The sequence below is a fragment of the Lagopus leucura genome, unplaced genomic scaffold (genome assembly GCF_019238085.1).
Source record: "Lagopus leucura isolate 7727_CA_CO unplaced genomic scaffold, USGS_WTPT01 Super-Scaffold_100050, whole genome shotgun sequence".
Classification (NCBI taxonomy): Eukaryota; Metazoa; Chordata; class Aves; order Galliformes; family Phasianidae; genus Lagopus; species Lagopus leucura.
In genome coordinates, this window is record NW_024962296.1 from 857,462 (window position 1) to 874,152 (window position 16,691).

General features: G+C 41.7%; 1 protein-coding gene across 5 annotated transcripts in view; it reads right to left on the reverse strand.

Annotated features, from left to right (window-relative positions):
• PRKCD (protein kinase C delta) overlaps positions 1 to 16,691 on the reverse strand; it is a 60,906-nt gene that overhangs the window by 12,034 nt on the left and 32,181 nt on the right. For all 5 annotated transcript variants that reach the window (XM_042885492.1, XM_042885488.1, XM_042885491.1 and 2 more), the window contains 6 exons: positions 13,189 to 13,388; positions 10,296 to 10,356; positions 2,395 to 2,551; positions 1,856 to 1,887; positions 1,098 to 1,183; positions 249 to 378 (listed from right to left, as the gene is read on the reverse strand). In XM_042885492.1, coding sequence (XP_042741426.1) covers positions 249 to 378; positions 1,098 to 1,183; positions 1,856 to 1,887; positions 2,395 to 2,551; positions 10,296 to 10,356; positions 13,189 to 13,388 — 666 coding nt within the window. The remainder of the gene's footprint in view (positions 1 to 248; positions 379 to 1,097; positions 1,184 to 1,855; positions 1,888 to 2,394; positions 2,552 to 10,295; positions 10,357 to 13,188; positions 13,389 to 16,691) is intronic.

The following is a 16,691-nucleotide window of genomic DNA, read 5'->3' on the forward strand; positions in this document are numbered from 1 at the left end:
CATCTCCAGTGCATGTCTTCCAACTGTGTGAGATGCTCAGCTTGGCTGAGCTGTCACACAAGCCAAGCACCTTGCTGTCCCCCTTTCCTAAAGAGCTGTTTGAACAATACAGGGATGATAAATCTCATTCTGCATAACACACAAATGCAGTGTGTGGTGGTAGTTAATCTCTAGCAGGGGGCAGAGAGAAAGTGATCCTGCTGGACAAGCAGTGGGAGGTCACAGCTGCCCTCCCTCTTCCTCCATACCTTCACATTTGAGTCCTTGCTTGACCAGCCCCCAGAGCAGGCTGCCGCAGTGGTCACAGAAAGTAGGGCTCATGTAGTTGTAAACTTTGAAGCGGTGAGGCATGTCAATGTTGAAACGTTCCTTCTGAAACTGTGGGCAGAGAGATGGGTGAGGCACTCGACCCAAAGGAGGACCAGCTTCCTACAGAAAATAGCTTGGAAATTACAAAGCTGCAACAATTTTATCCCGGATACCCCACTTGATACTGCAAGTAAGAATTTGGGTGCATATCCCAGCCTAACAGGGCAGTTACTGAACAAAAACATGGTTTTAGCATCTCTTTACATCCTACCACATTAGCAGAGAACATGAAGCTACAGAGTAAAATATATACGAGATAATCAGGTGAGATTCTAGGGGGTCCTGACAATAGCCAACTCTCACTTCCAAGAACTGGTGTCGTATAACACAGATGAAAGATAAGAGTCTCTGCAACACACACTCAAAACACTGGGAAAACAATGCCACCCCACCCTCACAATACATCACTAGGTGTAGCTATGCACCATGCCACAAAACACATCCAAGAGAAAAAAATTGGTATTTGGGGCTTTTGAAGCCTGCAAAAATCCTTCTTGATCCACGAATGCATCCTTCATTGCAGGGAGCAAAGCACCCATCAATACTGCCCACCTCCTTCTAGGGCTTTTAACTACCATTTTTTTTTCTTGTTTACTTCCAAGTTTCACCCACTACATATTCAAATCCATTCTTAACACCCCCCGGAATGGACCTGCCTGTTTCCATACAGGGCTTTGTTAGCTCAGGAGTACGTAGCTACACTCCAAGGACGCTGTGCCAGCTCTTACCATCGTGTCTCTGCTGTTGGCTGCAGTACCAGTACACCTCCCAATGATTTTATCAATACATTTCTTATGAATAGCAGCGTTGCACTCTTCATGACATGTACAAGGAAAAAAAAAAAAAAAAAAAAAAGGATTTCTTCAGATAATGAATACACAGGATGAGGTGTTTGCATTTCATAGCACAACATGACAAACACATCATCATACCATCGTACCAAACCATTTCTATCAATATGATCTTTTTAAAGCAGCTTCCCTTTCATCCTCTTGTGTCATAGCCTCTATTTCTAAAACAAATGTGTCTCCATTAGATAATGCCACCAGAATTTGATGATATGAGGACAATATTAGGCTTTTGATCCTCTTTGACACCTCCCCTGCTATTTGAAATAACACACAGAGATCTACTCTAAGTTATGAAGTACTTTTGAATTCAGCTGCAAAATCCATCAGTAATTGTAATTCATTTGACAAAAGGTTTCACAAAAGCAGCTGTCATGTATGAGTGCAGCTTTCCCAGTGTATTACACACACATTAGAAGAATAGTTCTGTCTACATCTTGGTACTAAAATTTCAGGTAGGAATCACAACTAGGCAACTTTAGATCATGACACAAAATTTATGTTTGGCATCTACTGATGACGTAGATGTTTGTGCAAATTTACAGGATTTTCTTCCTAAGGTCACTAATGGATCTGTAAAATTAGATCTATAAAATAATGTAGGAAGTAATACAATAAAAAGACAGAATTCAACTTACGCCTACATTTGTATCCTTGTTTGTTCAGTCCCCTGAAAAACAAATGACAGAGAAGGAAATCACGTAAGTACATGCTTGCTACAATACAAATGTTTTGGTTTTTTTTCCTATTTTCACTATGTCATTCAATTCCTTCATCCATGGGACCATTTGGTCCCATTAATGAACTGGTCTAGGTTCTGGTATTCAGAACCCACTGCCATAGGAAGACAAGACTTAGAAATAAAAGCAGTATGTTCTGAAAGGCTATCAAATTAGCAGGAGAACACAGAAAAAAACCAAAGCTTCAATCACAGGGAAATTCCTCCTGATTTGGCTTACTGTTAAAATGACTTCCCTACCAAACTGATCCAGCTTCTTGCTCTTGATGGGTCTTTATTCTGCTATCAGATACTTCATATCCCAAAGTCTGAGAGAGTAAATACTTTCTAACTTGTACTACTGATGAATTTACATCTATGTTTTACTTCAATATATGAGGGCAATGTTACAGATATTTATCCTCTGGGGGTGCGGGAAGGTTAGAGCTTCCTTCTTACCATACAAACTCTTTGCAGACAGAACAAAATGTGGGCTGTCCAAAGAAGGTAGCAATAAATTCATGATTTTTGATGTAGTGGATCTTTGCTTGCTTGATAGCTCCTCTCCTGTTGATAGTTACTGTTCCTTCTTCTTCCCTCACTGACTGTCTGCAATCTAAGGGGAGAAATAAGCAGACAAGAAGACGTACTTTTAATTCTAAGTTATTACCAAGACTAACATTTGTTTCTCCAAAATGTTGTTTCCTCTTCTGTTTCCAGCTTGTATTTCTAATTTACACCTCCATCATCCTTGCAGGCATTCAGTCCAACAAGGGCAAAGCACATGAATGCACCGGTTCCTAAGCATTCTTTTTGCAGGCAGCTCTCTCTCCTGCTCCTTCAGAGGAAGCCTTCAGCAAATGAAGCTGACAAGAAGCAGAGAAGTAGCACAGGCTCACTACAGAAACGACAACTACAGATGTTTCTTGAAAAATTCTAAGCTCTAGTTCATATTAAAGAGAAATTATGTTTTATTGGAAGCAAGACATCTTCTCCATCAGTAGAAGCCTTTTCATACTCTGCATGCCCTTCTCAATCTGATCTTCCGAGTCATCACTGGACCACATGGCTGTTTCATTTTGAGATACAAATTTCCTCAGGCCTTCAGGAATTGGCTGAGAACTGGCCCATACAGACCCTTCATCCCTGGTTATAGTGAAGCTATAAGGAAGGAAGCTTCCCAGCTTGTACCACAAAAGCGAGTCTCCCGTGTCATAATCTCTCAAGCACAACTCAAGACTCTATAGTGACTCTACACGTTTTGAAAACAATAGGAGGAGTCTGTAAAGGACATGACTCCATAAAGGTGCATCAAGTTGACTGGGATAACTAGCAATGTAACTGCAGGGCACATCTCTTCTGGACAGAAAGGAGCTGATGACAGACAATCCTGATTCAGCAGGGAATCAAGCTTCAGTCAACCGCAGGAGCAAGTGCATTGCTAACCACATCTGTTCTCGTCAGCAGCTAGAGGGTCTCAATGAGGAGAAACACAGCCATGGCTCACAGGGTGGAAGTGCTGCAAAGTTTAGGGTAATGAGACTGCCTTGTGCAGGGTGGGAGGTTTCACAACCGTGGAGCAACACAAAAGCCACAAGAGTACTTTTCCCATTGCCAACATAGCTGGGGTTTGATTTACTCCATGGCACTGATGCCTTTCAACAGTGTCAGGCAGTGCTTTGCCTTCTATGAGGGCTGCTCCAAAAGAAATGCTCCTATTTTATTCTGTCAGCCCACAAAGTCAGAGGCAGATGTCGGTGGGATGGCAGTTGAGGTTGAACCTTCCTACCAATATCCTGTGACATTTTGTTGCCCAACAGAGACAGCAGCAGAGTCAGACAAAATTGTGTTGGACATGGAAGTGCTTATAAAACAAATGGCTGCCACTATATTTCTCCATGCAGAAAAATTAGCACTAACTGACATTTACCAACACTTGCTGAATGTTTACAGAGACCAACTGGTGGATGTAAGCACAGTGAGGTGCGGGTGGTGTGCTTCAGCAGCACAAAAGACCATCATCACAGAATCATAGAACGGCCTGGGTTGAAAAGGACCATAAAGATCACACAGTTTCAACCCCTCTGTTATGTGCAGAGCTGCCAGCCACTAGGAGGCATTACTTTTGGAGTGACCTACATACACTGACAGAAACAGCCCTGTTTCCTTTGCCAAGTCACATTAACCACAATGCCTGCATTTACTGTTAAGTTACCCAAGAGCCCTATTCTTGTTGCTAAATGTGTTTGTTCTTTGTCATTTTATCCGCTGTCTGCCACTGCTGCAGTTCCAACAGACCACTGAACCTGGAAGACAATCTATCATCTGATACCATTTTGAATGTCCTGAGCTAATTCATCAGTCAAGACAACAGCAGTCAGCCTACAGCAGCACCTGCTACTGTAGAAAAGAAAAGTCAAAGTCAGTTCAGAGGTTAAGAAAAGATTAAGCATTTTACTGCAAAGAATGATCAAAATAAACCCCTTGGTTTTTAGCATCAGATATTAAAGCACTTTCCTGAGAAACCGACCATCTGGGTCAGAGGAAAACCCACCCTGTCTTGACCTGGTGAGTTTAAAAGAAGCACTGACAGCATGTACACTGCGACTTCTTTAGGAATAGGATTCATTTCTGCTGTTCAAACAGGCCACTGAGTTCACCCAGCAAAAACTCCCATCAACCGCCGCACTCCAGGCTCACCCATATCTGCAAACAGTCCTATCCTCTGGTTGAACCTTCCTGAGCAAACACACAGATCACACCCGCTGTCCCTCAAATGCTTCCGGGAAACCACATACTGAAATGTGTGGGCAAGAAAAAAAAAAAGCACGTCAAGAGCTGGTAGGAGTTCATACTGTCTGCTGCATGAAAAGCATGTGTTCAGAAGGGGGATTTAATCAGCAATAGCAATAAAGCAGAGAAAGGAATGCTGTTTCTTCATGTGTTTTAAGGAGATATCCTGTGACTGAACAGACTGGGGAAAAAGTCTTCCTGAAGTCTGAACACTGTGGTTCCCCATTCTACAATGAGCAACAAACAGGATTCACCACTGTGCAACAGGATATGGCTGATATACTGCTAGCAATTTGGTACTGCTGATGCTGAGTGCAAGATTCCCAGATAACACTTTAGATCAAGATATGGAAAATCACGGTGTTCCTCCTTGTCTGGAAAACTGACATTGAACCTAGCAGAAATGCATTAGATAGGCATCTAATTCTAATGGGTAATTAGGAAACTGGGCTGTACCACTTGAGAAGAAGAGGGAAAAAATAAATGTTTTCCTTAAACATACTCAACTATGAAGAACCCTGGAGCACAGAGAAACTTCAAAATCTGCACGTGGCAATGAACAGTCTTCACAAACAGCTGCCTTATTATGTACCTCTGCCATAAGCAACATACCAAAGCACAGCTGACAGCACGCTGCACGCTTCTGAAGATACTGCGAGGTTTGGACAGCAGCTGTACGGCATGTACATCTGGACCTGAGATGGCTCCTAAATGATAGCACAGATCATTTACTGCAGCTGTACTGAGCAAGTTATCGTTAAGGTGCAAATTATCTCTAACGTGCATTGCTCAAGTTTTTAAGTTCAGCCAAATGTGGACTTGGGGAACAGAGGCTTTGTTTTAGAGATGCAGAGAGAACTAATGACTGCAAGGAAGGACATCTTCCAACAGAAGCATGGAGGTGGTGAGAGGAAGAAACGCTAAGGGAAAGCCTTTGCCTTTCTCCAAGCCAGAACTTCCCCAGGTGACACGCTTGTGCTGTGCTGGCAAAACCAGAGCCACAGAGCTGAATCAGCAATAGAATGCAGTGACTCTGCTGCAACAGCAGTCCGGAGCCCACTGTAATCATTTAGAACCCAGCACACACCATTAACCATCATCTACTTCCTCTGTTGAGAACTACAGTTAATATTTATCAGTGGCACGCTGCTTTTATATGCCAATGATGTGACAAAAGGACCCCTGCTGCCCTGTGCCACACACTCATTAAGCATGCCTGAGTGCAAACGCTGCACTTCTCCAGAGGTGCTGCAGCCATAGCAGTGTGCACACTGTCCAACTGTAGCACCAGCCCCTGTGACTATTTGTAGCCAGCATCACACCAGGCGAACCACAGCCTGAGAAACATCTGCTGAGCTACCTGACACAACACTGCTGGGACTGCTGAACTGTAATGAACCTCAAGGCGACACGTCAGGTTGTTCAGTTTGACCTCCCAAGTTACAAAAGAAACAAAAAGGGTTTTAAAGAGAATAGAAAAACATTTATCATCTTCAGAGTTCATTTTTCACTTTATCCTGTTCGTTTCATGATTTTGTTTATAATCTGAAGAGAAGAAAGATAACCAATGCTACCGGCAGAACCTGAGAACCGAGACTTTGCTTCAAACAGGGAGGGACAGGCAAAATGTTTCCAGAGTTAAATGGCTGACTGAATTGAAAGATATTTGCCTGAAACTTTACCGTAAATTATAAAACTCACCAAACATTTCTGTTCTGTGTGTCCTTCTGCAGTTCTACTGCCTTCACAAGTTTGTTTGAAAGGGAGGTCAAGAAAAATATTAATCTCACGGGGTAATCATTAAAAAAAGAAAACTTGCTTCTTGCAGAGGAGATCTTCCTGGTACAAACTGTCTCTCTGATCTGGTCTTGGAGAGGTTTGCTCTACAGATCTGTACAAAAAGCATCCACAGAAGTACGAGTTTCCCAGCAGTCTGTGTTTCTGTGACACAATTTTGCTATGCTCAACTATTTTGGGGTTTGCGATCGTTATGATTCACTTGCAGGCTGATTATTAATATTGGCAGGTGTTTCTCTTTCCTCTTAAGCCGTCTTCTCCACTTTCAAAACCTGCACAAGCCCACGCTGCATGCACTCAAAGCTGGAGCACAATGTCACGTTCCCTGCCTCGGCCCCAGGCTTCAACAAGGGAGCTCAAATCCATTTACAAACTCTTCCTAGCACCTTTTGTAAAGGCAAATATAATCCATATAATAAAGGCAAAGGCTCAGAAAACACAATCTTTAATCGAAAAACCAACCAAATTGCAACTAACTCAAATTTCAAACATGTACTTGATACTGAGCTTCCTCTGACCTGCACAGTGTTAGCTACCTTCCCAACCAAACGGGTGACCAATTGTGCACTTAACAAACAATTCCAGCTGTGAATGCTTGATTTCCTTGAAAAGAAAAAGGTTTCTGTTAAATGATTGCAGGCATCCTTCTGCACGCAGGTCAAATCCAGACCCACGCAACATGCAGATCATGACAGCAGAGCATCTGTGAATCTGTTCTTTGTGTCATGGTTTTTCACAGAGGCCTCAGAAAAACTCTGATCTCGTAAGCTCTCAGATCTCAAACTCACCCAACACTCGTCACAACACACATGAGAAAAGCACGTTCCAAACAACCGCAGCTCCCTGGCTCGTATTGCTCTCCCAGAAACCAGATACTTCAGATATGAGGAGCTCACGTGCAAACCGACTGATCCACCTGCCTGCAGCTGAAGGTAACACTTCAGGAAGCTGAAAGCAGCAACACAGTCAGTCAGAATCCAGAACCAAGAACAAAAGCTGTGTTCGCAAAGCTGCTAACAGAGCAAGCCACTCAGCAGTATAGCAAGCCACACCTGTGATCCTAGGTTTTCTCACTCTGTAAGGTCATTAATTACACTTAATGAAACAAGGAAGCATTAAACATGTTGCAACTCCCACCTATTAAAAGTAAAGATGCTTTACAGAACTACAAGCTATTTTTCAATACTGCAAGAGAATGAGAAAGAAAAGGAAAACAGCATTTTGAAAACAGGAGTCAACATCCTACTGTTCTGCTTCACACACTAGAAGACAAGCTTTGATTTCCAGCACAAACTCATCTGTAGATCCCAGGACAGAAGGCAAAAGAAGCAGAGCACTGTGCCAGGGCTCTGCTGTCCTGCCTGGGTAGAAAAGAGCATCCAAGACTGGGCATTATTCTCTAACAACAAATCTGGTAATGGAGCAGTACCATGCTTACCTCTCAGCACTGCTCCTTACTGTGAAAGCTAAGAAAAGCAATTTTCTATAGAGATAGCAGAACATGTTCTACTTAGATGGAAAGGTTGGAAATCAAAACTATCTGCAAAACGAGACAAAGAAAGCTTGTCACCTCTGCAAAGTGCCTGAGATGTTCAAATGCAAGCTACCACCTACAACTCAAGGACACAGATGGCAGCAATACCTCAACCTAGCAGCAGCTGGAATGCCAGTTTCAGAACAAGCACTTCTTAGTATTTTAGAGCAGTGCAAAGACAAGTGCAAATTGCTGCACAGCTTTCCTACATAGCAACGTACAGTGAGACGAAAGCAAGCCTGTAACACCGAGCAGTGCATGTTTCAGTATAATGATGCTGGATGTGAACATTCTGAGCATCAGATTGAACGACTTTCCTTCACAAAACGTAGCTGGACAACTATGTCTTGAAAAGGAGTCTGATGACTCTGTACTTCAGTTATCAAAAAGGGGTTGGTCAGTCACTGCCTACAAATTGGAAGGCAAACAGGGAAAAAAGTACTGTACTGCAAAGTAGAAGGCCTAGCTGAAACACTGCAAATGTCAACTTTTAAATTAAAGTAAGACTGGATGATTTAATAATCTGTTCACTATTTACACTTCATCTACTGCCATTTTCAATCACCAATAATAAAGGCAATGAAAGGACTTTAAACAACGCTGTATCAATTTTTAATTTAATCTGACAAATAACAATGTGCAATCATTTTATAGTATGCACGGCACACATCAGCACCTCTCCCTAACATTTTATAGCAAATTAAACACGTGCAACCTCTACTGTTTTTCACATCAGTATGGAGGGAAGGAGCTTCAGTTTCATAAAATGAAAAACCGAAAAAAAATGAAGCAGGATTTGTGCACCTGTGGTCGAGAGACATCTAAGCTTTCTGGACAAATAGATTTCTGTATGCCTTGCTGAACAGACTGAGCCTCATCACATCTGTCCCCCATGAAGCTGCCTTGGCTGGGAATGCAATGACGACGTCCAAGACAAAAGTTTCCTAACATAATGGTTCCCAACAGTTTGAATGTCAAACAGAATATCTCTGGTGCACAGAGATTCCAACCTTCAGTGACATGCTCTTGCATATGGTTCCTCAGATTCACCAATTCTTTTAATACCTGCTTTAAAGAGTAAGCATTTCACAAAGAAGGACGAAGTAACAAGACTAGAGGCAGCTTTTGGGTTGTGTTCTTTTTGCCATGCAAAGCTAAAACACCAACTCTGAGATGCTGCAGTGTCACCTCCTGCATATCACCATCTATCTTTAGCAGCCTTTCCAGAAGCTGCCATGCAGGTTGCACATATGGTACAAAAACCCTTTAGAATCTACTTGTTCTATGAGAGTACAACTATGTCCCCTGTATATATTTGGAAAAAAAGAAAAAACAAAATAACCACACACAAAAAAAAAACAAGCAAAAAAACCAACCCCAAACAAAAAAAAACCATCAGACTTACACCAGTGCTTTCAAACTTACTGCTTACTCTCCACTGATTATTTATAAACACAGTATTACACCAGGTAAGACTGGTAAGCTAAAATGACAGAGCAGTGATTCCCAATAAATAAAGCTTTTGTGACTTCCAGTATGGGAAAGTTAAGCAAGCTGTGAGGTTTACATCATTTCCCTTGGAAAGTTATACAAATCCCTGCTAGAATATTTGTTTTTGTTGGTGTACCTAAAGCTTCCCCCTCTCACAATGAGTACCTCCTCCCATCTCCTAGCTTCTTTCCAATGTGTGCACATTTCTAACACATATAGCCTGTTAACTTCTTCATCTGATACAGCAGAACACGAATAGGATTTGCATTTAACATTCAACCATTCACCAACTGCTACAATTGATTTCCATGACTAACGAGTACAACAGCTGAATCCCAGAAAAATCAGACCCACTTCCCCAGTCCATGTTTACCACATAAATTAGAACAAGACATTTCACTTCTTTATGCTTAAAACAGGAACTCAGTATTTTTCTGTTGAGTCAAAACATGAGGACAGACATATTAAAGGCCCCAGGGTGCCTGAATGCAACAGGACTATAGAATACAAAGTCATTTAGAAATTAACAAATGTGACACCCATGACTCCACCAAAGCAAAGAAAACCCTTACAAAACAAATTAAAAACCTGCAAAATGAATTAATAAAATAAGAAATCTACTCAGTATACCAGGAGGTTGTTTTTTTGTTTTTTTTTTTTTTGTTTGTTTGTTTGTTTGTTTTTTTAGTAAGCTACATCCTGTGCTTTACAGAACTGGAAATAAAATCCAAACAGCTGACATTACCTGCATCTTCTAAAAAGTACTGCACAGCCATCAGCACCTTCCCCTGAGGCTGTAGGTCAAGCTGCGGAAAGAAAGATACCAAAGGTGAAGTATGTGGTAGACTGAAACTCCCAAGAGCTTACACTGCTCTCTAGGCAACCAAAGCACAGCGTTCAGTGACTTCTGGATTGTGGCCCCGTTCCATATCTCAGGCTGCAGCAGAACCAGGTGCTTTTATCCTATTGTTTTTACTAGTATGCTGCATCGCTTTGATGCCGACCCAGCAGCTCAGTGCAGTTACAGTTCACTGTTTTCACACGTTCTCATCCCTCTTCTTTATTTCATCAGCATCTACTTTTACTTTCAGAAAATTCAATTTGCACAGGAATCCAGTTTTCAAGTTCTGTACAATCAATAGCAACTGTGACAGCACAAACCACAGATACACCAAATACTGTCACACGTCATCAGAAAAACAGCAATGGCATCAACATTTATTTTGCTTTTTTCCTCAATCATACATGGTTTCTCTGGCAAATCCTACTGACCAACATACATTACAAAGCTGCCAGAGAAAAACAAGCGTCTTTCAAGCCTAGGCTCAGTAACCACGACTTCTTAACCTGCGGCCTTCATAAAGGATAGGAAACTATTAGCATGAAAGAATCAGACTCAGTCTTTACCTTAGAGCAAAGTACCACTGGGTTAATACAACTTGGGAAAAACAAGATACACCCATGAACGTATTTCCACAAATCCCACTGCCCTACTGGGATAATGGCCAATTCTATATATTTTTTTATTTTTAAGTCACTGTCTGACATTCAGAAACATCTGCCTAACAAAGGCAAAGACTTCAGTAGCTACTGACTGGTTTCCTCTCCAAGCACAAAGCCAACCTTCCAAGCTATAGTAAGTGAAGTGACATCTTTGCTGAGCACAGCGGTTTACCCAAGTCGTGTCTGAGGTCATTTAATGCTGAAGGTGACTAGATGGTACCTGCTCTGTGGATACAAACAAAAGATTTCAAACCACTGAGCTGGCTGAACTAATACTGATTGCTATTAGTTTCAGTTCTAAGTAATTGCTTTTGTGTCAGAATTCAAGTTAAGGTGGGGAAAAAACACACAATTTCAGAACATAACAGATGAACACAAACCAGTGAGATATTACTGCGCTTGCAAATCTGTAAAACCTTTCAATAATATTAAACATCACCTTAAGTTTTCTGTTTTTCACCTTCAAGATCTGTTTGGTGAGGTGGGCTTGCGCATACTCAGAAGAGCGAAATCCTGCTACTTGCAATAAAAATATACTTGAGATAGATAGAATAGTTCCTTAATGAGTATTCCCACACTAAGCAAGGCAACAACGGGATGTTCCCTCTGGTGCTTCTACCTAGCATTCAGAATGACCTACCGTTGACTTATCCACCCCTTTCCAATGGGGAACCAGCTTTGTCACTTCTGTGAGCAATGACACCCATCAAACCAGACGTATCCATAACTAACTTTACTATCCGCTCATCCTGCTTCAGGTGGGCCAGTGAAAAGGCCTTCTCCTGAAGCATCCTGGGCAAATTCAGCAACAGTCCAGCCCAGCAGGCTTTGAATATGAGACTGTGCATGAGATTTTAAGGAAACCTGCTTGTATTCAGAAAATGCTTCTTTTGCACCGACCAACTGCACACAGGTGAGCAGTTCCTGTAGCACCAGATACACACACTTCTTGTGCAAACTGTCTGGAGTTCAGCTTTACCTACAACTGCATGTTGGTCAAGAATATGGCACCACGCCACCCAGCTCTCACCCAAATGATGGGATATCTAGACACTGTTTTCTGAATCTTTTCTCTCCATTCTGTGCAGAACACTAACTAGAGTTGCTTCAAAATCTGATACAATTATACAATTATAGAGTGCGACATGCCACATCACATTCTCACTGCACTTTTTGTTAGACCAGAGTGTGAGCAGCTTCAATGAATGAAAAGAGAAGGAAGAGATCTTATTTAAGCTCATTCAGGTGGGGAATAGGATTTTATAAAGGTGGCATCAGTAAAACCGTGATTTATCAAAAACTCATTGCAGCTCATCAACTGAATGAATGAAATAACATGTTCAGTATTTCAGATCTGTGGGCCCGTGGTTTTGATACTGCCTGTTCCTATCGCTTCTCTCTTGACACAAAAAATACATTTTTGATTTGCTTTTTATTTGATGCTTACATGGAAAGATCATTCAAACACAATTATTTAACAGTTGCTCTTTGATTTTACATTGTTTGACAACAAACAACTTCAGTATTTAAAACTACAGCAGACCTTAACTTCACCTCCTACACTACACTCTCGAGTTCGACTCTCAAAATTGCATCTAGCACGATACAGGAGCAAGCAGAGGTTTAGCAAGATGCTGCACCTTTTGATTTCATCTACAAACCACTGGGCATAGAGACAAGAAAGGATACCAGTAACTCATAAATGTGGATTAACAAATGTCCATTACGCAGCATCAAGCCAGGTAAAACATTTTGTGAAAATACATGTGTAAAACAGAAACATCAAGCTGAAATGCCTCAGAATCAGCTTCTCTTCAGTCTCTGGAGGAATTACAACAATCAGTTCAAATTTAAGCACAAGCTGATTTCTATAACAAGCATTAAGCTTTTAAAAATAGGCACTCTGTGATTTATATCAGTATTTCATACACTGAAGTCACTGGTTTCACTATCAATTTCTTGAACTTTGTATATAATCTGCTTTTAAAAAGGCTGCTAAAGTAATGGTCTTATAAGTCCTGCTACACAGGCAAAAGGGATCCAAACACTCATAGATTAAAGGCACAAAGTGTCTGTTCAGCTGGGAAGAAGCAGAACCAGGTCAGCCAGTTTAAGGAATTACTCTTTTCCCTTACCCAGAATTCTGCTTTGCCGCTGCCCTTCTTGCAGCGCTCCGCCAGGACAGACACACCTACAGTCACTTCAGATAATGGCTCTTCTGCTGCTTTCATGAGAACAATCTGAATCACGCGTCCTTCATAAATGTGGGCATCAAAAGTAGACTTCCATTCCGGATACATGGTGGGTTTCTTCTGAACCAGAGTTTTTCCTCTCTCTGAAAGAGGCATCAAAAATGGAGAGAAACCGTAAAACCAAAAGGCAAAGCTCACCCAAACAGCAGAATATGTAAAGGCAATAAAGGTGTTACTGTGCCACCCAGAGACTGGGGCAGACAATACCCAGCGTGGGATTAGTCATATGCATTCCAAGAGGGAATATTTGCACAGCTGCTTTCTGGCATCAATCTCCATGACGTGTTATCTGATTAGAGTGAATACCTACTGCGAGAAGATAAGACAGATGTTATGCTAATCAAAGTTTAAATTGAAACTTGTGGCAGAGATGAGAAGTTCCACATTTCCACTTCCAAGTTGTCTCAACATGGCAGTTCTATTCATTAACAAGTCCCTCTCATCAGCACTGTACTCCCTCTGCTGTGCTTGCCACTTTTTAACGAGCACCAGAAGGCCCTGTGTGTACAGGTACGTACAGCACACACAGACCCTGCGTACTTAAAGAGTAAGGACACCTGTCATCTTCATTTGTTCTCGCCTTCAGGTTAGTGTACCAACCAGCTGTTTTCTGTTCCTATCTATACAGGCATCAATGTATGTCTACACCTGGCCAGCTCCATAATCTCGTTGACACATCCAAAATGGTATTTCCTGCCTTCTAAACAACCATATCCAGTTTTTCCAATGCAACTCTCATACATGATGCCACCTCCACAGTTGCTAAGCCAACTAGTCCCTGTCTGTACTCAGGTAACTGAAAACCATTTTGTACATTCTGTACAATTTTTTGCTGCTGATCAGGATATTTGCTGCAATAGAAATGCTTTCTAAATGCCTCTTCAGCTCTGAATGATATTTTTTCCTCCTGTAAGATTGCAACCTGTCCTTACACTATCAAGGCAGGAGCAAAGCAGATTAAATAGCTGGACCCTTCCCCAAGAAGCTGCAGTGTGATCTGCCACCATCAAATTTTCATTCACTTCAATGAAAGAAGAATGAGACAACTCTTAAAGAAAACAAAAGCCAAGTTTCCTGGAAACACAGGGCGAAGACCACATTCATTCAGAAGCAACTTGCTTGATACAAGTTGCTCAATTGTGCTGAGCTATCCACACAAGAGTAAGGAAAGGTGTCCTTCCTTACTAGGGAAGGCCTATTCACAACAGCATGACAAATTACAGCTTTGACAAGCAAACCAAACTCTGCCTGTCAAAAGGCATACCAAAATGTTCACATAGCTACCTGAGGACCTCTGTCATTCCACAGTGATCCTGAGCATTCCTCCCTGACTGAGTCAACTGCTTTTATCTAAAATTTGGGCAACTTTGCAGACAGAAAAACTCAAAAACATCAGCAATACAAACCTACCTTCAGAGCTTTGTAATTGCTATTCACAGCTACGGAAGAATTTGGAAATATTATAGTGAAAGTATATCAAGTAAGGTCAAAGGGAACATCATTCAGGGGTTATAAAGACAGACAATAAAGGTAAGGTTGAATTAAAACTGAGCTGAATGCACGCTTATTTTAGCCTCTTTTTTGGGTTGCTAAAGCCAGACTCCTTCATCAGAAAGGCATGTTTCAGCCAGCATCCTTGAGGGTACAAGGAACTGCAGCCATTTGCAAGACCTTTGGTGATAACTCACAGTTTGCAGAAGCAGCAGTACCTTACAGGCGAGTTGATAATAATCTTTGTATGCTTTTTAGTGGGAAGGAGAACTATTTCAGCCCATTCACAGAAATGTCCCTATTTCCTTGCTTCAATTAAGATCTGCTTTGCTCAGTTACTATGCACAATTCTTACTCTAGAGAACTAGAAGAAGCTACCTGAATTAATGGCAACATCCTCCAGCTCATCCATGCTGCTTTTATAATTAAAATCATACTAATTGAGACTTGCCACAGATCACAGTATCTGCCTGTAATTGAACACTGAAGTCTGAGCAACAAACAGCCTTTAAAAACACTGTTCCTACCCCTCCTGCGTTCAGGCCTCCATTATTTCTCTGCTAACACTAGTGGCTTCAAATTCCTTTTCATATCCGTGAATTGGCTTAATGCCTAATCATCAGGCAAATTATTTTCCTCTTATATAACAAGATTTCCTCAATCACGCTTCATTACGCAAACCCAACTGAAGTTATTCCAACCCTTGTCAAACTGGCAACAGGAGCATCAGTTTCTTTTCCTTAGCACCTCCCACCCCCAACTAGGCACTGCTCTGAGGTTCACAGCACCCTTCCCCCCCATCTTTCACTCCTAGGTGCAAGCAGAGAGGAGAAATGCTGGGACAATTCCACCTGCCAGAAAGAAACATAAGGTGACACACTGAAGGGGATTTATTTAGACCACTTCCACACCTCCACACGTTCTAACAATCAGTGCTTTGAACACCATTTCTTTAGAGCATCTCCCATCAGCCTAGGAAAGAATCTCTGTGAAGCTTAACGCATTGGCTGGATGACAACATTTTCTGGAAGGGGTACTGTGCTTTTCCTGCACTCTTTGGCATTTTGTGAAGCCCTAGAAACATAAGGCAGGATTTAGAAGGCTCGGTCTAATCCATACAGCAATTCCTAGACTTTTCTCTCTCATCCTGTTTGGCTGCAGTGCATATTTTAGGTCAATATCTGAAATTATTTTAAAACTTTGAAGAAGTGGTCCTTGAAGGTTGCAGGCCTGCTCAATGAGGAGATGCTAACAAAACTTTGAGTGCAAGTCATTCCAAGCAAGTAACCCTGCCAAAAACCTCAGTTATTATTACAACAATCACATACATTTGTCATTAATATCCATCCTCTAAGGCAATAAAACTAATGTACTGCTGTCTGCACGAGAAGGCTATTCTCAAACTTGCTGCTGTTCATATCCCTGTTAGTGATACTCCACAACATCAATCTTTCCTGCAGAGCCCTTGTGAGTGCAGTCTGTTGCTCGCAGAACTGGAGAGAACAACATTTATTTAACATTTGCAAACCTATGTCATATAAAGCTAATGACTCAACTCATACAAAAGTGATATTTCAAGTGTTTCAGCTGCTTCACCACGTGTTTTGTGAATACATGCATTTCCCCTGGTGGTGCTGATGCAGGAGAAAGCAAGCTTAGACTTCATCCTGCCAAGTGATGAGCATTCTGGCTGCAAGGACGAGTTCTCACAAAGAAGCCCCATTTAACAGTGGGGGTAGAAACAAGCTGTGAATTTTGCCACTCTGAAAGAAAGGCTCATGCAGAGGTGCTTGGCATGCAGGAACAGCAGGACATGTTACCATTCACAGAGTAAGAGGGACTGCAGTATTTCTCAACAGTTTATCTGTAATCAAAGTACCACCATCAGTAAGCTC